Raw genomic sequence first — 21006 nt, forward strand, 5'->3', positions numbered from 1 at the left:
CGACCACCCAGGCATTTGTTTTTTGCCTGAGGGTTTCTGCTTCACCTTTCGAGTAATCCACGTTGTCGCGATAGCTGTCCAAGGGTACACCGAGGTACTTTAGGGATTTGCTTTCCCATTTTACGTTAGGGTATACCTCGGGCCTCACATTCCGATTGCATTCCGTACCCCACATTCCGTACCAAAAGGCAGTTGTTTTATGTCAGTTAATTACACTGCCCGTCATGTCACAAAAATTATTTGCCATGTAAACGACTTCACATATACTTTGTCTATCTTAGCAGAGTACTGCCACGTCGTCAGCATATGCGAGTAATTTTATCTCCGTGTTCTGTCCCCGAAAGCCTTTCACACTTCAGTTTTGAATGATTAATAAGCAAAAGGGTTCTAGGTAGGTGGCGAATAACAATGCTGAGGCTGGACATCCCTGTCTGATAGAACTTGGTATTTCAATTTCTTCACTGAGCTGCTTATTGACTATCAACTGCATTACACACCGTGAATATGCCATCTTCAAACCGTCAAAAATTACGTCACCAACTTCCACATGCTTCAACACACTGAACAATACTTCATGGGAGACACGGTCAAAAACTTTCTGTAAATCTATCAGCATAATTGCTATTCGTTTTTCAAAGGCGTCACAAATCTCTAGTACCCTTCTTACTATATGTATGTTCGTTGTGATGCTGCGACATTTTATGCCGCATGTCTGGTGTGTCCCTACAATCTTTTTAATGATGTTCTGAATTCTGGCTGAAACCTTCATGAATATTTATAATCAGTGTTCAAAAGACTGATAGGTCGCTATGACGTTACAGATTGAAGTTTGCTGATATCACCTGTCTTCGGAATCAAGGCAGTATGCGCCTGCGTGTAAGAGTGTGGCAGTTTTTTTTTTGTATGCTTCTACGATAACTTCGTATAGCGCAACTGCCACGTCTTCTTTATAAACTTTATAAAACTCCGCCCGGATTCAATCTGGGCCGGGCGTCTTGCCTGTACTTGGGTCATCAATAGCGTTTTTTATTTCCTGTACGCTGATAGGAGCCCTTAATATTTCTCGTGTATCGGCGTCAAGCTTGGGCATCGTATCAAGAAAGACATCACTAAAACCCGTAGCTATCGGTACTCGTTTTCCGAGCAGATCGCGATAATGGTCCACAAACGCCTCCATTATCTGACCTTTTTTCATTCGTCAGTCTATCATTGCGTACTATTTTTCTGATTTCATTTTTTTGTGCGTATTTTTTTCGTCACCCAAAGCTCGTTTTGTGGGTGTCTCACCTATCCAAAGTTTTTCACTTCTGGCCCTTATTATAGCGCCTTTATACTTCTTTTTATCTAAAATCTCCAGTTTGTTTTTAGTATCTGTTATTTCATTGGTAAGGAGCCGGGTTTCACTGTTTCTTCCTGCAAGAGCACTTGTAATCGGCTTCGCTGGTTCTTTTGCGCCTGTTTCTCCTCAAATTTATTTTTTGTAGATCGTTCAATCGCATTCATTTTAACCTGTTGTTTGAAAAATTCCCACTTTGTTTCCCAGTCATCTTTTTGATTACCGTAATGTTTCATGAGGGCTTCGATTACATCTTTACCGTCAGATTCATCTTTCAAGATATGGCTGTTTAGTTTCCACAAGTGCCAGTTAAATTTCGGAGTCCTGTCTTTAGGGCTAAGTGTGAAACTAATCATACAGTGGTCGCTGAAAGACACTGGTGTAACAACATATTCATCACGGCACATAATAAGGTGCAGTGATATGTACGCTCTGTCTAAACGTGCGTGGCTTAGATCCTGAAAGTGCGTAAACTCAACACTGCAATTAGACATACACAAACCAACATCTTTCAGGCCATTTTCTGCAATCATCTCATTTAAGAACACTGCGCTTTAATCAAATGACTGGGCCGGCTCGGCACGGTCCTTCTTTCTACAAACACAGTTAAAATCACCAAAAAGGACTACACACTTGTCACATTCCAGTAAGTTACTTATTTCTTCAAAGAAAACTTTCCTTTCACTGTCTCGGTTCGGAGCACACGACACCATTCGAAATTCAAGAAAGAAAAATCACACAGTACGTAGGGTCTTTTATCGCTGCTTGCTGCACTTGTTTCAACGACGCCTATCGATCATCGTATGAAGAGCGCACACCCTCCTGATAAGCCATCAGCATGGGATACACAGATGTTATACATTGAGCGAAAAGGTAACGTCATATGATCGGTACCTTTCTCTGTCGCTATTTTAGTCTCCTGCACAGCAATCACATCCAAGTCATGCTCCGAAAACAGCTTCTTCAACTGGTACTGCCGCCTTCTTGAAGCTAATCCGCGTACATTTAAGCTGGCAAAACGCATTGCTCTTTTAACTTTCAGGCTTAGTTTTTTTAAATACAAGTAGCTGGTCACCGTACCGCCTTTTTAGTCGTTCCGCCTATTTAGTCGTTTGGTGCACTTTCTTGGTAGAAGGCGACACATAATGTGTTGTCAAGAGGCCGGTTTTCCCGCCCTCTTTTCCCCTTCTGTTATATTATGTTTGACCGCCAGTCGTTGCCTCCGAAGGAGAGCTGCTTTCGGTGGCGGTTCTTGATTGCTCATATCACTTGATTCTGTTGAGGCTGCGTTTCGTGGTCGTTTCCCTCCCGTACCTGGTTCCTCGGCGTCGTGCCACTCCATGGCACCACCCTCGGCAGGTTCCTGGACAGTTTGAGTAGATGATTCGCTCTCATCTGTTGCAGCGGTTGCGTCCTTTAAAACATAAGTCTCCTTTGCGCTCGTCAATGATTCTGCGGCCGCTTGCTTACAAGCAGGTTCACTTGTTTTTTCTGCTTCTTTCACATGCATCACGCCTCCTGTACTGAATGTTTTTTCCGCAGAAGTCACTTGTGATTTCGCCGATGCATCCGCAATAGGTTGTACTCCCCCACTGTCAGTTGACCTTGTCTGTTCTTTCTGCAATCGCGTCATGCCTGCTGCACTAGGTGTTTTTCTTTCACAAGCCGTTTTTGATTTCACCGATTCTTCTGCTTCAGCCTCGTTCATAGTGAGCTCTGATTTATCCACGCTCCTGGTGTTCAGTGTGGCTGCTGCATACGTCTTCATGCAGTTCTCAGGGGCATGTCCAAAGCGTTTGCAAGTGTCACACCGCAGGACTCGACAGTCCCTCCTAATGTGGCCAATCTGCTGGCAGCGCAAACACCGCGGCGCTCTTCTGGTTGCCACAATAAGTGCGAGCTCTCCTCCAACTCGTAACTGGTGAGGTATATCGTCCAGCGTAACGTTAGCCTTCAGCCGGAGCTTCACGGTTCTCGTCATGGTATTATGCTGGGTGTAGCCGTCAATTCGCCACTTATCCATTCCTACGTCAAGCACCGTCCCGTAGGGGGTCAGTGCATTTCGTGCGTCCTCTTCTCGTACGTGGTAGAGCAACCAATGCAGCTTCAGACGGACGTCGCGGTGGCTTGGGTCAATTATCATGCATTTGAGGCCTTCCACAGTCAATTGCGGATCAGTTCAAAGTTTCTTCACACCGTCAGTGCTTCTGCAGGTCACTGCCCACAAGTGGTTTATTTGATAAGCTCCGAGCACAAGAACCTCGGTGGGCTGAACACGTCGAAAAAGTGGCTCGCGAAAGTCTTCCGCGTGATAAGATCTTTCTTTTACATCCGCATGCAGAAAAACAGTGTTCTGAACCACATACCCATTCGGCAGAGGGGGCAAAATAATAGCATAATCCTGGGGCATTTCAATCCTGCGCCGCCGATGCCGCTCCTACGGAGCTCATGATACACACGTTCGAACGCTTTCGCAACTGGAAGCGGAATCCACTACTCCACACCTGAAACGCGAGAGTACCTTCCTTTTTCTTCATCCTAAAAGTAATTCAGGTATCCAATATTTTGAACTTGTTTATATACACAGTGTTTCGTCTCTTCGTGCTCGTGCCAAACTTGCAATTGTTAGCTTATTCTTTGCGGGTTGCCTTAGATCACATTCATCTGGCACGTTTTGTCGCAAAGCTTGTTAGCGTAGCTGCAGATCTGTTACGGCAATCGTTGTGACTCGCTATGCGGTTAGTCATACCTATGTATAAAACAGCGTTATTCTGAACTGCTCGCTGAGCATTGTAGATTTTGCCCCCTTATAGTTTGGAAGTATTTTCTGTCCTCCTCGTTTACGTTCTGGGAACGACAGCCACAGCCGTTCACTCTATAGCCGAAACGACCGCTAGGCTTAGAGCCGTACTTCTTGTGTCACGGTTGCTGTGAAGATCGTAGATATTCAGTTAGAAAGAGTCTAATATTCGTTACAATGTAGTTTTGTTTATAACTGACCCATGAATAGTCATAATTTCACCTTTGATTACACAAATCGGAAGCTAAAAACACCAAGATTGGACATTGCAGTAGATAAATGCTGCCGGGGACATGCGGCTTTCTGCGGTACGAGCCGCAGCAACTCACCGATAGAGTAGGTTTGTCTTCATTATCAGACTGATAATACTGTCATTTTGTGTTGCTAATTCGCAGTTCTATCGATGCCGGTTAGGAAATACATTGACGAGACTGAAACTTCAAGGAAAGGGCACCCACGCCAAGGGGGGCATCCATGGGTGGGATGGAACTTTTTTTCCCGAAATTCTTGCATGCTCCTCCTTTGTCCCCTGCCTCTAGAAGCAAGCATGGGTGAAACACGACGCATAAATTCTGCGCTCCCTGCTCCCCTGCAGGAACAAAGTTGTCGTTTGTCCCCCCCAGAAAACTCCTGGCAGCGCCTCTGACCCGCGCAATCAACATATGAATGCCTTAGCGTACTCGCATTTATTGCCTAAGGAAACTGAAGCTATGTGTAGCACATAGATGAGGATACCATCATATTCGGCAAATTTTACGCTCGACAGGACGCGATTCAATATGAAGTCTTACAGAAAGTGCGCTGATCGCGCCTAGTTTCTGCCAATGTGCCGCTAAGATTATCAGTGTGCAGCAAGCAGACACTGTACAGCGTGAGCAGTGCCTACCAGCGCGCTTTAAGACATTGGCCTACGCTGTACAGTGTGACCCAGTGCGTTTCAGTGCACGGGGCGACACTGGCCTACGCTGTAGTGTGTTCCAGTGCCTCCCAGCGCGCTTTAAGGCATTGGGCTACGCCGTACAGTGTGGCCCATCACCGCACTGGGCGGCACTGGCCACGCTGTACAGTGTGTTCTAGGGCCTCTCCGCGCGCTGAAATGCACTGGGGGATACTGGAAACGCTGTTTTTTTCGATAGGGTACTACATACATACAAGGGATGGACAGACCCACGCCTTAAGAAGCTTCACCCCTAAAAGTAGCGTACCATAGATAGTACTAAAGCCAAGCCACTCACTTCATCGAGTGCTTGACGGTGCTGTAAGCAAGTCCTCTGATAGGCGGGGAAGTATACATCTGCCAAACCGGATGATGTATAAATAAAAGAAAAATAGCTGAGGGAACACCTGCTAAGGAAACACTACCTTCACTTACCAGGTGTTGCCTTAGCAGGGAACATCTGCTACGGGAAACGGGAGTTGTAAGGGAACACCATCTTTCGATAAAGAAGAAACCAGAATCTAACATGCCTCTTTACTGTGGCGCAGGCCTGTCGACTGCAGTGGCCGACCATGCTAGCATTTGCTAGGACAACAAAACTTTAAGGCGTAGTCAAGACCAGTGGGTACGTGAACTTGCCGAGGCTTCGTCACGCAAAAAGCAGACATTTCCTTCAGTGATACCTTCGTAAAATTGTACGATAATTAGAGCAGGTTTTTCGCATGCACGTAGGTGAATTTGCCGTCTGTGTTAAATAATGGGCATTTTCTTTTCAATAAAGTCCAGTTGCAAGTCACGCAGCGCCTGTCCTCGTTCAGTTATTTGTACGTGTTTATTTTGCACAGAAAGAGAGAGAGATAAAGAAAGAAATAAACGGTTCTTTCGAAACAGTGTTTCGAGCGAGGCCCCGTATCATCATAAGGTGGGAGGCTTCCCTAGTCCAGGAACCCTCTTGCTTCAACCGCCCTCTTGGCCCTGGCGACTATTTTTCACTGCAGGTCTTCCAGGTCCTCGAGAATGATCTCAGCTTTGCACGTTTCGATTAGGTGGACGTCATTTGTTCTTGCTGCTTGGTCCCGCTCTAGTGAACCTTGTTTATTAAAGAACCAAACCACTGTCTAATACGAACACATGGTTCACTCCATTAGTGTTTAGAATACGAAGTAAAATAACAAAAGTTTTTGGTGCAAAGAACTGCACTGCCGCTGAAACAGGGCAACGAACACAGTATCTTATGTCGAGTTTTCTGGACTCAATTGTTGTGCTTAAGCACGTGTCAAATAATGGGCTGTCAACTGCACCTGAGAAAGTGAAGTAATAAGGAAAATGGGTATTATGGTAAAATGACGAGGACGCAGCGACGACGCGAAAAGACAAACATGGGTGTCATCTTGCGACTGTTTATCAACACGCAGATTTTACGGGAAGCCGAACGAGGTAATCTCGTCAAAGATACAGTAACGTGAGTGAACGAACAAATCACCATGAGCGAGTGACCTGATAACGTGGAAATACACATGGAGGAAATTCCACTGACGTGTTCAGTATAATGATGTTGAAAGACAGCATCATGTGTCCACTACAGTGTCAACAACGAGTGACAGGCAAACGAGTCCACAACCTGCACTTGACACGTCTGCAAGTGACCTTTGAGAATATCACTTTTTTGTCGCCTAAAATGAGGGATTGCACGCTAATGCACTGGCTGTTTGTCCTCATTCATTAGAAACGCCTGAATCATCACCCTTTTGGTGTCAATAGTCCCAGTAGCCTTCATTAAAATGCGTCGACCTCGATGAATTCATTTCATTTTGAATCACACACCATGCAACAATGAAGCAACTTACCTGCAGTGCAGCAGTAGCGGCGCCTTGCTAGACGGCGCGTGTGCCTTGGCCAGCTCGATCATTTGGGCCAACGAGAGCGGGTACGCCGGTACACCGTGGTCCGGCCACGCAGTGAAGTGGAACTGCTTCACCACGCGCTTGGATGCCGCACCAGACTGCACACACAAGAGCGCGCCGCGCGCTGTATATTCAGGGGTTGTACTACGAAGATAACTGCGGGTCCTCTATTATTCTACGTGAAGTGCACGACTCACTACATCACGGCCTTTTAGAGCGAGAGTAGTTTATGGAAAACGGTTCGCCATGAGAAACGCGAAACGTCTTCGTCGGCTGCGGTTTTGGTTACGTCGTTTTCTACTTCGAACGCATGCGCGCTGGTTATTGCGACGCTGTTAGTGACGTCTTTCATTTGTTTGCAGCTGCCACCCAGCAGTTTCAATGGAGCGTCTTGCAAAGAGAAAAATAAGAAAAAAATCTCCACCTCAAGCACTCCGTACAATTGGTTAACCGAAAAAAGCTGAAGATTGCTGCTCCGGTCTTTTAGCAGTGGGTTAAACCCGACGTGAAGCATTTTGTGGTTGGTTACATGTTCGTGCTTCTTAATGAGGTTAGACACACCTTTAGCTTGGGTTCACCACAGTTCTTGTTTCACATGCTGCACACTGGGCCCCACTGATCACGGTCATGAAGTGTCATACGTTTCGGAATGCGTTAATAACAGTGGTTGTTCTCAAAACGCAGGCGGTCACAGACGTCGCAGCCGAAAGCAATGTTCCGCTGGAGAAACTCCCGCTGAAAACGGGCGTTCGCCTCTGCGAACGCGCTACCGCAGTCATCACGTTGGCGCCGCAACGCCGCATTTTTGCAAACGTTTGACATCGCGAGCTTTATAAGCTACGTGGTTTGCGGGATCCGCCTGTCACCAGCGCTTTCATTGCTGGTCACGATTTAGCACGGCTTGGAAGGCTGTCGGATCACCTGTGCGCAGTTGTAGCCGGCACTCGGCCTCTCGGGTCTGTTTTGTGCCTGGGCTGCCCCATCAACCTAGCCATTTCAAGCTCTGCCACGTTTCTACTGCGTTTCTAGAGCTACCCGTGGCGTATAGCCGTGTGGAATGGTGCCAAAAATGCCGTCCACATAGCAGGAAAACACCTTCAGAGCTGGGCTGAATGAGAAAAGGGCTTGACTTTCCATCGCTTCCGTAGTCAAATTAGCCGTGGTCACTGATATGGAAGCACCTCTAGCCACACCGTGGATCTGTTTGTAAAACTTGTTTTCGAAAGTAAAATACGTATTCTACAAACAGAACCGTAAAAGCCCAACTAAGTTTGGTACGTACACTGGCGACTCTTCCGCTAGATTCGCATCTGATTCCAGAACTGTCTTGCGCACATCCACAGCCAGTTCTTTGGGTTCACTGGTAAAAAGCGATTTCACAACAAAGGACACAAAAATGTCATTTTGATCGTGGGCGACGTCACGGACTTTGTCCACTAAGTCGCATGAGTTCAGATGTGCGTGCAACGATGTCCTACAGTGGGCGAAATGTCGCGATGCGAAAATCCTGTTAGCTTGTGCAGTGTCGAGCATGTAAAATCCACAATTGAGCGCATGGAAGCGCCTGCCTTGTGGACCTTGGCCAGGTCGCACAAAGCCGGTGCTGAATTTAAGTTACAAATTCATGTGAAATACAGTGACTTGAATTCTGCGGGAACCCCACGAAACACATCTGCCAAGAGTCCTTGGAAGTCTCTTTGCAGCTTGGGCGTTGGATTATGGTCGAGAGGCACGTACGTGTTCGTGTCCTCTAAGAGCATCAACATCTCCCACGAGTAGTCCGCTCTGTCTAACGGAACAGTTGCGTTTCCCTTGTCGGCAGGTATGATCACGACCTCACGGTTGCCACAAAGCCTCCTGAGCGCTTGACACTCCTTTGAAGAGAAGGAAGACGACGGGGGTGCTGAAGTCTCGAAAAAACCGATACCACGCGTGTGCGGTCATCGTAGCGCTGAGTAGGGTCACTTTACTAGCGGCAGTTTCTACGGCATATAAAAATTTCTTTTTGTCCATTGACGCTCCCATGCTGATATTGAGCCCGAGGCTAAGGACAAAAAGTTAAACTTCGGGTGGTTTGTTGGAAGACATGTTTAGAACCGTTCATTTGGCTGCTTTGCGTTTAACGCCGCCTTCCTGAATTTGAAATCGATGAATCTTGCTTTGTCCGCATGTTTTTAAGGTAGATTTGGCAATACTTACTTCAACTCATCGGCACGCTCATCTGAGCCTAACTTCGCTGAACATGACAACACCAAGCTGGACTGGGCTTAACTGAACTCAATTACGCCTGACCTATTTAGGTCATAAAGTGCTCGACTACATTTGATTAATTTGGGCTACATTAACAGTGACTTAAGTAAGTTCATTTAGGTGCAACATGGATTAGCCCAACAAAGCCAAGCTGGCCTGAGAAAATTTATTTTGTGCTTTTGGCCTCGTCAGGTTGTGTGATGCTCGCTATGCTTACTTATCTTAATCTACCGGTCTCAATAACAACGCGAGCCAGTGCTTGAACCAGCCCCGTCGCAGCCGCTACGTAAAAGGACGGCACAGATTCGATGGAGCGAAGGAAGCGACACGCAGTGTCGTTTTGGCTACGAGTGCCGTAACCTTGTTAGAGTGTACTAGAAGTGTTGAGTGGCGTGACTGCACCTCGCCGCCTGATCCCTTCCGCGTTGCCCGCAGCGGCGGCGCTGCAGTCTAATAGTACTGAAAGAGCGGCGCGCCGCGTGCAAGAACTGCCGTAGGCCTCGGCTCCTCCATCGCGATTTATTGATGCAGATTTCTTCACACCTGCCCATCATTCATGTCTAGCACATGATGCCGTAGCCCTTGAAGTATGACATGCCCATATACTGAATTTGAGCGCCATAAAAGCTCTTGTGAGAGATCGAAAATAATTCAAAAAGGGTTTGTCTTATGCTGATTTCTTCTCTCTTAACTCTTTCTTTGTTGGTTAGGCGTCTACAATATTCAGAACAACTGAGCTAATTTATTTGAAGTTAGCTGTGCTCAGAAAGCTGTGAGATCAAAGAACAAATACTGTTTAACAAAACAAATAAAAAAACAAATACACGCACGCAGAACTAGAAAGCCACAAGGAAAGAGGGGATAGGAAAGGAATCTGAACCCCCTACACAATAAAATATTTTGGTAATTTAACTTTTCAGGGTATACTCAAATAGTCACAGGCATTCACAGCGACCACAAATTGCCAAAGTTAGGCGTTGTGCTGCACAGCACACCCCCTAAAAAAAGAAATCCTGGGTAACCCTGCACCAATGGTTTACAGTTAGCGAAGCGGAACATAGCGTGTTTCTACAAAATGCGCACTGTAGATATCCCCTTTTCGAGTATGAGGTCTGAAAACTAGTTAAAGTCTAACGTAGTCGGACGAGAATTGCAACGCTTAAAAATAGTAGCTGTGCTAAGGGGCAGTGAATATATATATATATATATATATATATATATATATATATATTTATATATATATATATATATATATATATAAAGTGTGTGTGTGTGTTTACTGTGTACATATACAAGGAAAGTAAATTTCTCAAAACAAGATGCACCACTACCTGCCTACACTTTTGACGCTTAATAATAGAACTACGCTTGTAACACAAAACATCGTCACAAACTTGCTTGCTTGCCATGGCGTTACGCCAATGGAATATTTAGAAAGGAGCACAATTTAAGCTGTTGATACAAAATAAGAACTGGTTACAATGAATTCACGTGGATTAACAGATGGGCTATATATACAATCGACACTTTTTAATATGTTTGAGTGTTGTTTTTATTAAGTTTAGTATGTAATGTGCGGAAAGCAATAATTATTATTTTCCACAAAACTGGCATGATGAGAAAGAGTCGTCACCAATTAATGTTGTGAAAACGTTACTTATTCTGGGGTTTCTCGTGAAACAATCGAGCGCATGTAGGCTCAAATGAGGAACACTGTGCTCTGGATATCGTAGAGACTGCTGACGAAGCGAGCGCATGATTTAATTATAGTTATGATAATTCTCTTCTCTCTGTAGTTCGCCAGTAGCCACCTATGATGTAACGCAGCTCAAAGCGCTGATTGAGTAAGGAGCTAGGCGGACCCATAGAAATTTCGATTGACATTTTTTTTCTGGGTGGGCAGCCTTTTTAAAGTTTATTCATCATCATCATTGAAGCATACATTTTTGTCCAATGGTTTAATGGGAAGGAAGGAGCGAAAAGGCAACTAAAGCTTGACAATGCGCCAATCCCTGTCCAGACCAAAATAATGCACAACACTCAGTATATCTTTAAAGCATAAACACAAATTCAATACAGCGAGAGAAAAAAAAAGTCGAAAAGAAGATACAGCGAAAATAAAAAGACAGCAGTGGAAGAAGAGATAAGAGATTCCAAGACACTTATCTATGCACTTTTTACGCATACCAAAGAAACCTTTAATATTACAGTCGTAGTTTTGACCTGGTAATTACAAGTGACAGATGGCGAAGTGAATAGGACCCCAGCTGACTTGCACAAATTTAAGGCGCATTACATTTCCTAGACAGTACACGATATGCGCCATCGTATACAAAAGAACAAAACAGACATGTCATGTTTGAAGCGAGAGTAGATAAGCGTGTACCTTTTCTTTAAAAAAACTGTTGTTGAACGACTTTCGTTCACTATGCTGATAACCATGCTGCTTGAATTTAGAAATGAAGGAATGAGGTGTGCTAACTTTTGCCTGCCATAGTTCGTCCGAATTCTCTCACTGTACTAGGTGGTTTTTCTAAAACTATACGTTTGTACTTTCCTGGATTAAGCATCCTTAAATTGATCTGCATTCGTTTTTATTTGATCATAGATGACATTCGCAAGTTTTTCATAAAATATGTTTTCAAGTTTTAGAATTCCGTGTTTATGAAAAAGTGGAGGAGAAGGCGTCTGAAAAGGGAACCTTTTCAATGATAGGTAGCATTATTTTTTGCAGTTTGTCAATACCAATTTTATTTGTTTTTGTTGTAACGCCCCAGATTAATACGCAGTAATATATGCTTGAATGAACCAAAGTGTAGTAAAGCTGCTTTGTCACCTAGAGAGGTAGTAAGCATCTCAGTTTTCCAATTGCACCAATGGACCGTGATGCCTGGGTACTAAGCATATCAACGTGATTTGTCCGATTCAGCGTTTTGTCGAAAAGGACGCCTAGGAACTTCTGAGTCTGAACACGCTTAATCAAAACTCCCCTTAAAGTGAGCTGCGGATCACGGAAAATGGAATGGTTTCGCGGATGAAAAAGGAGGCGTTTTGTTTTCTTAATATTTAATTCTAATTGATTCGTTTGTAACCATAGAGACAAATTGTCAAGCCACAAGTTTGCTTGTTGTTAGAGATTAGACATATCATCACCGAAAAAAAATACGTTAGTTTCGTGTGCGTACAATACTATGTCGTGTGTGAGAGGCACATTTACGATATCGTTGATATTTAACAGAAACAGAAGCGGTCCAGGTATGGAGCCCTGTGGGACGCCATAGTCTTCCTAGCCCATTTGAGACTGCCCATTTGAGAAGTGTTTCATATCTGTATACTGATATCGGTTAGAAAGGTAACTTCTTATTAAATCAAGGGACGAGCCTCTATACCGTATTCATTGAGTGTTTGTAGAAGCATTTCATGCTTAATAGAATCAAACGCTTTCTAAAAATCCTGAAATATTCCTAACGTGTGTATTTTTTGCTCAAAGTTATGAATTATTTTATTTTATTTCAATAGTACGGCTTTTTCAGTTGACTTGTTCTTCTGGAATCCATACTGATGTTCTAATATTTCTTTGAGCTACAAAAATTTGCAATTCGTATATATATGACACGTTCTGCATATTTTGAAAAAATGGGCAAAAGAGAAATGAGCCTCTAATTACTCATGTCATTTTCATCACCACCTTTGTGTATGACAGATACTTTAGCTACTTTTAGTTTGTCCGGGAACGTTCAAGTGCTTCAAATGAGATTGCATATATGGGCAAAACATGCGCTAATACGCTCTGAAGCTGCTTTTAAAGGTTGAGCCTTTTGTCGACAAAAGCAGCAGCGGAGCTCTTATTTAAATTTTTTATTAGTAAGACCACCTCTGATTCATCCGTGGGTGTAAGGAAAGCGGATCCTGGGATGCAGGCTGTAACATACGACTTATAAGACGGGGAAGCATCACTTTTAATATCACAAGCTCCTGATCTCAAAAAATGGTTGTTGATATTAGCAAGTACAGTACCGGAACAAGATCTGCCCTCTATTTGAAATTCAGAAATGCTCTTAGCAATTTTGCTTTGCAGAAGATTGTTCACTGTGTTCCAAATGGCTTTTTGATCACCGAGTATATTTGCAAACTTATTTTCGTAGTAGCTAATTCGCGCCTTTTTAATATCGGACACTAGCTTATTTCTGACCTGCTTGAACTCAATTAGATACACTAAGCATTTAGTTTTTTTAGATTCAAAGAACAACTTATCTTTTTCCCTCATCCTTTCTAGAAATGTAGCACGAATTCATGACTTTCGTGCCTTTTTACTTTTTTACATGTAACAATCAGAAAGGCTAGGTCATGAGGCTCAGTTAATTTTGCTATGAATATGTCGTTGGCGATCACAGGATCAGTGTTACCGAAAATACAATTCTAGTTCGTTTCTGCAACAACTTTATGGAAAACCTCAATGTTTTCTTGGTTAATTTCCCGATAATAGTTAGGGTTTACTGGACTTCATTGTTTAACTGCCCAGCTAAGAAATGCGAAAATTGGCAGGTGATCGCTCACTCCAGGTGTCAGAACACCTGTGCAAATCTCGGTTTTACAGTTAGTAAAGCCGAGGTCCAATGCAGTTTCAGTGAATTCCATCACCCTGGTACTATAAGAATTTTATTTTCGTAACCAAAGGAAAGCATTCGGTCGAGAAAGTTTTGTTTATTGCTGCTTGAAGACAGCATATCTATGTTAAAATCTCCTGAAATAATTACGCGAGCGCTATTTTGTTCACAGTATTCAAGCATTTAATCTTTGAAACCCAGGAAATCGGACATATTTCCTGAAGGGGGTCTGTATATAGCAGCCAATAAACTGCTTTGACACTTAATCATAACAGATCCAAAATGCGGCGATACTACAGTGTACTTTTTGACAATAATGTATTTCAAGTTCTCATGTACATAAACCGATACACCACCACCCCTTTTATTTTGTCTACAGATAGACGCGCAACTGTAGTTCATAAACTGTACGGTATTAAGGTCATTAGTAGACCACGTTTCAGTAAAAGCTAAGAAGTCAAACGGGTGATTCAAGTTGTTCAAAAGGAAATCAACAGATTCCTTTTTATTTTGAAGGCTTTGCGCATTAAGGTGAATCAGCGATAAGTGTTTTTGTGCCGTGAAGCAACTTTCTGGAAGGTCTCAGCATTATAGTAGTTTGTTTCCATGTTTTCGAAGAAAAGTAGATCAGCTAGCTATGTTTCATCTTGTCGTACTTTCTCAAGGGCCTGCTGAGTTGCAATTTTAATCACCTTCTCACTCGGGCCGCGGCGCACGAAAAGTTTGCCATTATTGTGCCATGCCAAATTGTAATTGTTTTCCAAAGCCCTAGTTTTCACTGGCCAAAAGAGCTTCTTATTGTGTGCCGTGAGGTTTTCACTGAAGAATATTGCTTTCTTCGGTTCTCCTTTCTTTGAAAGCCATTTTCTTTACTTTGGCGAGATGAAAACCACACCTTGAGAGTATTGGGTTTTTCTCCATTTCCTTTGTTTTTTGACGCTAGTCTGTGGGCGGCTTCAATATCAGACTCAGTAAGTTAGCGAAATTTTAGAGATCACTTGCGAGTTCGTTTAGCTTTGCCAGAAGATTTTCATTTTCATGATAGGTTAGGCCATTCACCTCAAGGTTTAGACATCTGTTGTACTGGTCTGATTCGTTCAACTCTTGCTTTAGTTTTTCTACTTCTTTTTTCTTATGATGTGTTTCAAACTTCACAATCCGCTCTCTGAGTTTCGAGATGTCTGCCGACTGCTGTGCCATCAGTGCAAGAACTTCATCGTACTTACTGGACCTAACTTTCATCGATTCCTCAATGCTATCGACAGTTATTTTTATTCCCGACAAAGCGTCCACCTTTGCTTTGACCTCCAGTAGTGCAGTAAGCTTGCGATGAATTTCCGCAAGCTCTGAGGTGAACTTCTTTTCCATTGACCCATGCTGTACATACATCATTCATAATACCTAGCGCACATACACTTCAACAAGGTTCGCTAACAAAGTGCACCCAGCAGCAGCAGGAAGCTTAACTGAACAAAATAAACGCATTCCAGAGGCTTGGAGAACACACCAACCTGCAACGTCCGAAAAATGTATTTAGCAGTCGTTCATCCATCTGCCTCGCTGCTGCTGCTGAGTGTGTGTGCCACTCAGCAGCCGCAGTGAATGTATGTATAGACACATACATTCATGAACGTATGTGTCTATACATGAATGTATGTACAAAACAGTTAATGTAGGCGTAGACGAAATTTCGGCGTGCCTGCATATTTAATCGTGCACCATGGCGCATAGCAGGTGCGTCCACTGATGAAGGCTCAGAAACGCATTAAACGCCCTGAAAACGAGCAATTACACGCTTTCGCAGGTGCAGGCGCGCGCACTCCCAATGCAGACGCTTCCGCGATCTTCAGTGGATGGATGGATGGATGGATGGATGCATGGATGGATGGATGGATAGATGGATGCATGGATGCATGGATGCATGGATGCATGGATGGATGGATGGATGGATGGATGGATGGATGGATGGATGGATGGATGGATGAATGGATGGATGAATGGATGGATGCATGGATGCATGGATGCATGGATGGATGGATGCATGGATGGATGGATGCATGGATGCATGGATGCATGGATGCATGAACGGATATGGCTGTACCCTATGGATCGGGCTGTGGCTAGTGCCACCAAGCCGTAATACTTAGTGGACCAAAAACTAGATTTACTTTTTTCCTTTAAATAGTGAGGTTGAGGATTCGTACTTTGCACTGAAGGGTTTAATTTTCGCTCATGCCTTGACTTTAGCCACCAATCAGATAACCTCCTCCTAGTTAATTCTACCCGCTTAAAGTCTATTTTGCCCTCCCTGTCCCTAAACCCCAGTGCTTTGAAGAACTCTGCGCCGTCATCCTGAACTAAAGGGTCAATCGCTTTACAGAACATTACCAAGTGTTCGGCAGTTTCTTCTTCCTCTCCACATGCACTGCATACCGTGTCTACCCCTTCGTATTTGGCCCGATATGTCTTGGTTCGCAATACTCCCGTCCTGGCCTCAAACAGTAGAGAACTACCGCGAGTATTATCATTGATCAATTCCTTGGCAATTTCCTGCTTAAGAGTTCGATAGATTTCTAGTGCGGACTTCTTAATCATGCCAATTCTCCACATGTCGGTCTCAGCTTCCTTCACCTTCTTCCTAACCGATAGCTTTTTTGGTTTGGCCCCCTGCTGTTTTCTAAATATTTACCAGTCAATTGTCTGGTTTGCTTCCTCCATTTTGTATCGACATTCTTCATGTACAAGTAGCTGAAAACTTTCCTTGCCCAACGCTCCTCCCCCATTTTTCTCAATCGCTTCTCAAATTTTATCTTGCTGCTTCCCTGCCCTCAAATGATGTCGATCCCATATCACCTTGTACTCCCTGATTTGGTGTATTCCCGTGAGCTCCTAAGGCAAGCCTACTTATTCCACGTTGCTTAATTTCTAATTTTGCTTCAACTTCTGATCTCATGCACAAGACTGCATTGCCGAACGTCAGACCAGGAACCATGACCTCTTTCCATATTCCTCTCAAAACATCATACCTCTTGTAATTCCACAGTGTTCTATTTTTCATTACCGCTGCATTCCTGTTACCTTTAGTCGTCACGTATGTTTCGTGTTTCTTTAGGTACTCGGCCCAATCGCTTATCCATACGCCCAGATATTTTGTCTGTTATCTCCTGCGTGACCTCCTGTATTTTAAGCTCACTACCTTCATTGTAATTAAAAATCATGACTGCTGATTTGTCCATACTGAATCTGAAATCTAACCTATCTTCCTCATTACCGCAGATGTCCACCAATCTCTGCAAATCTTCCTTGTTGTCGGCCATTAGCACTATATTGCCACGTTTCATTTCCCAAGTTTTTGTTATCGTTCACCACACGATTCTCAGCGCAAACCGCCCCTGCAGTTTTCGAGAAGGTTCCGGCCTGTAGTAGATCATTTCGATAACATCACGCCCACTGTGCGAACGGTACAGATTGTTCTGGAACCTACGCCACCGCCAGCGATAACGCTAGAACATTCGACAGCAAGAGTATAAATGCCGACGCGCTTCGCCTCTTGTCAGTTGTTGATCTAAGGCCGACGCTCCGTTCGCCGCTATCAGTCCGAGACTGCTATCTGTGCAAGACTGCTGCTGTAATTGGACTTTCCGTTTACCGGGCACAGGTTCGCCCAAATAAACAGTTAAATCCCAACACGAAGTCTCCTGTCTTCGGCCACGTCACGACCCCGTGACATCTGGTGGAGGTGCTGTTTCTTCCATCTACCGAACGCCTCCGTAAAGCCGTGAACCCAGCCCACGCAGTGAAGACACCGACGCCAGCAACGAGCAGAGAGTTAGCCGCAGGCAACAAGGTCTGCCACCGGAATACGGGCTTTTATTGGAGAAGGCTCGGAAAACCAAGACGTTGAGGTCGACCACGGCGACCATGTCAACACCGGTTCTACGTGCACCACTCCTGCCCCGGCAACACAAAGAGCCGCCAACTTTCCGCGGTTCGCCACTGGAAGACGCGGAAAGCCGGATCGAGAGGTTCGACCGCGTCGCCGCCTTCAATGACTGGACAGACGAAGACAAGCTACGGCATGTGTATTTCGCCTTGGAAGATGCTGCTCAGACCTAGTTCGAGAATCAAGAGCGAAGCCTCACAACGTGGGACGCCTTTCGCGCCAGGTTCCTCACCACTATCGCAAGTGTGGTGCGTAAGGAGAAGGCCGCAGCTCTCCTCGAAACCCGCATGCAGATGCCAAATGAAAACGTGGCGACATTCACGGAAGATATGATTAAACTCTTCCGCCACGCTGACTCCGACATGTCCGAGGAGAAGAAGGTGCGTCTACTTATGCGAGGAGTAAAGCAGGAACTCTTCGCCGGGCTGATCAGAAACCCGCCTAAGACGGTCGCCGAATTCATTTCAGAAGCATCAACAATAGAGAAGACGCTCGAGATTCGGACGCGGCAATATAAGAGTAGCTTCTCGTCTACAAGCTACGCCGACATTCAAGCGCTCGGAACCACTGACATGCGTGAGACGATCCGAGCGATTGTGCAAGAGGAGCTGCGAAAATTACTTCCTTCAGCGCAGCCTCACGTGGAATCCATCGCGGACGTCGTACGCCAGGAAATCCAGCAGTCGCTGGGTGTTCCTCAGCCTCAAGAGCCACAGCTGCAAGTCATGAGGTATGCTGCTGCAGCACGCCGCCACGCCCCCCCTCCACGCGCACGCCAAAACGCCGCCGCATCGCACTTCCGTCGCTAGACACCACCGCCGCCAACCCCCCCCCCCCCCCCCCCCCGACGACCTACCGTTCGCCAGAGGATCAGTGCAGTGCGCCGAGGAAAACCGACGTTTGGCGCACCCCTGACCACCGCCCACTGTGCTACCACTGCGGCGCGGCCGGGCACACTTACCGCCGTTGCCAGTAGCGACAGATGGGACTGCGTGGCTTCGCCATCGATGCACCACGTTCGCAGCCAGGGGAACGGCCACGTGACATCGCCGACCACACTGACAGGAACCCAATGGACACCACGAAGTCCTTCCCGTTCGCCATCGCTCAGCCACCGCATGTCACCGCACCCCCGGCAGTACTCCGGCTCAACTTGGGACTGGTCTCCTTGCCCGTATCCGGGAAACTAAGGGCAGCAACCGGTGGAGGTGCGGTTGCTGTGCGACGAACTACCGAAGATCCTCCGACGACGACGACGCCATGACGGAGCTTTCCGAACACAACGCCAACCAGGCAAAGCCCTGAAGGCGAAAGCTCACTTACCGAAGGTGGCCTGACGACGCAACATGGAAGCAGCGGAACAAGCCGACGCAGCCGTGACCCGACGCCACGCCCTAACTGTAATGCGAGACGGCGAACTAGCGACCTCGACGTTCTTATCGACGGCCACAGTGTGACCGCTCTCATCGATACTGGAGCCTACTATTCTGTCGTCAGTGGGTTGTTCGCCGTGAAGTTAAAGAAAGTTAGGACAGCTTCGAAATGCCCTGAAATACGCACAGCCGGCGGTCATCTCGTAACGCCTGCCTGAATCTGCACAGCGAGAGTCACCATTAGCGGCCGTATTTATCCTACAGACTTCGTAGTCCTACAGCGTTGCTCGAGAGATGTCATCCTTGGCATGGACTTCTTTTGCCTCCATGGTGCTGTCATCAACCTAAAAACAAAGTCGATAACGTTATCCACAGAAGAAGCACTACCGCCGCGCACGCCGACAGGACACCATGCCTTTAATGTGCTGGAAGAACAAGTCACCATTCCGCCTCGCTCAAGCGTCATTATTTCAGTCGGCGCTCCACAATCACCCGACTTGGAAGGCGTCGTTGAAGGCAGTCAGCATCTGTTGGTCACCCGAAATATTTGTGTCGCAAGAGGAATAGCAGAACTGCGGGGAGGCAAAGCAACGGTTATGCTCACGAATTTCAGCAATGAATACGAACATGTGAACAAATGAACAACGGTCGCATACATCGAAGAAAATGTCAAAGCCACCAGTGCTTTCACCCTCGCCGATTCTGCGGAACCTGCTCAGAGGAACCAAGCCCCTCCCATAGCTTTCGACGTCAATCCCAGACTTCTGAACGATAAGCAAGAACAGCTCAAGGCCCTGCTCCTGCAATAAAAAGATTGCTTTTCGTCGTCATCGAAAATTCGGCAGACCCCAATCACGAAACATCGCATCATAACCGAAGAAAATGCCAGACCACTCCGTCAGAGTCCGTACAGGGTTTCGACGCAAGAACGTGAGGCCATGAAAAGACCACCTAATGAAATGCTGCGGGATGGCATTATCCAGGTGTACAAGAGTCCATGGGCATCCCCTGTGGTGTTAGTGAAGAAAAGGATGGGACCCTACGTTTCTGCGTCGATTATCGCCGCCTGAACAAAATCACAAGAAAGGACGTGTATCCTCTCCCACGAATAGAAGACGCACTTGATCGGCTCCATAACGCCAAGTACTTTTCGTCTATGGACCTCAAGACTGGCTTTTGGCAAATCGAAGTCGACGAAAGAGACCGAGAGAAGACGGCGTTTATAACACCGGACGGCCTCTTCGAGTTTAAGGCGATGCCCTTCGGCCTTTGCTCAGCGCCTGCAACTTTTCAACGCGTTATGGATACAGTACTGGCAGGATTGAAGTGGCAGACTTGCCTTGTGTACTTCGACGATGTCGTCGAGTTTTCCTCGAGTTTCGACGAGCATCTTCGGCGCCTTGAAGCTGTACTTCAAGCCATCAAGACGTCCGGACTCACACTGAAGCCAGAAAAGTGCAGATTTGTGTATGAGGAGCTTTTGTTTTTGGGGCACGTTATCAGCAAGTCTGGAGTTCGTTCCTATTCACGGAAAACAGCCGCCGTCGCCGACTTTCCGCCGCCCACTGACAAGAAGGCCGTGCGCCGATTTCTGGGGCGGTGCGCCTATTATAGGCGGTTCGTGAAAAACTTCGCCCGCATCGCCGATCCTCTCACTAACCTTACCAAGGCCGACGTGGACTTCAAGTGGGAAACGCCAGAGGAACACGCTTTCCAGGAGCTTAAACATCGCCTCCAGACGCCTCCGTTACTTGCCCATTTCGGCGAATTCGCCGAGACAGAAATACATATACTGACGCAAGCAGCGTAGGTCTTGGCGCCATTCTTGTGCAGAGGGCTGACGGATTTGAAAGGGT

General features: G+C 45.8%; 1 protein-coding gene across 5 annotated transcripts in view; it reads right to left on the reverse strand.

Annotated features, from left to right (window-relative positions):
- Nucleotides 1-21006, reverse strand: part of LOC119180589 (receptor-type tyrosine-protein phosphatase kappa) — a 631290-nt gene that overhangs the window by 320108 nt on the left and 290176 nt on the right. For all 5 annotated transcript variants that reach the window (XM_075882906.1, XM_075882909.1, XM_075882908.1 and 2 more), the window contains one exon: nt 6921-7075. In XM_075882906.1, the coding sequence (XP_075739021.1) occupies nt 6921-7075 (155 nt within the window). The remainder of the gene's footprint in view (nt 1-6920; nt 7076-21006) is intronic.

This window comes from Rhipicephalus microplus, unplaced genomic scaffold, assembly GCF_043290135.1.
Source record: "Rhipicephalus microplus isolate Deutch F79 unplaced genomic scaffold, USDA_Rmic scaffold_14, whole genome shotgun sequence".
Lineage (NCBI taxonomy): Eukaryota > Metazoa > Arthropoda > Arachnida > Ixodida > Ixodidae > Rhipicephalus > Rhipicephalus microplus.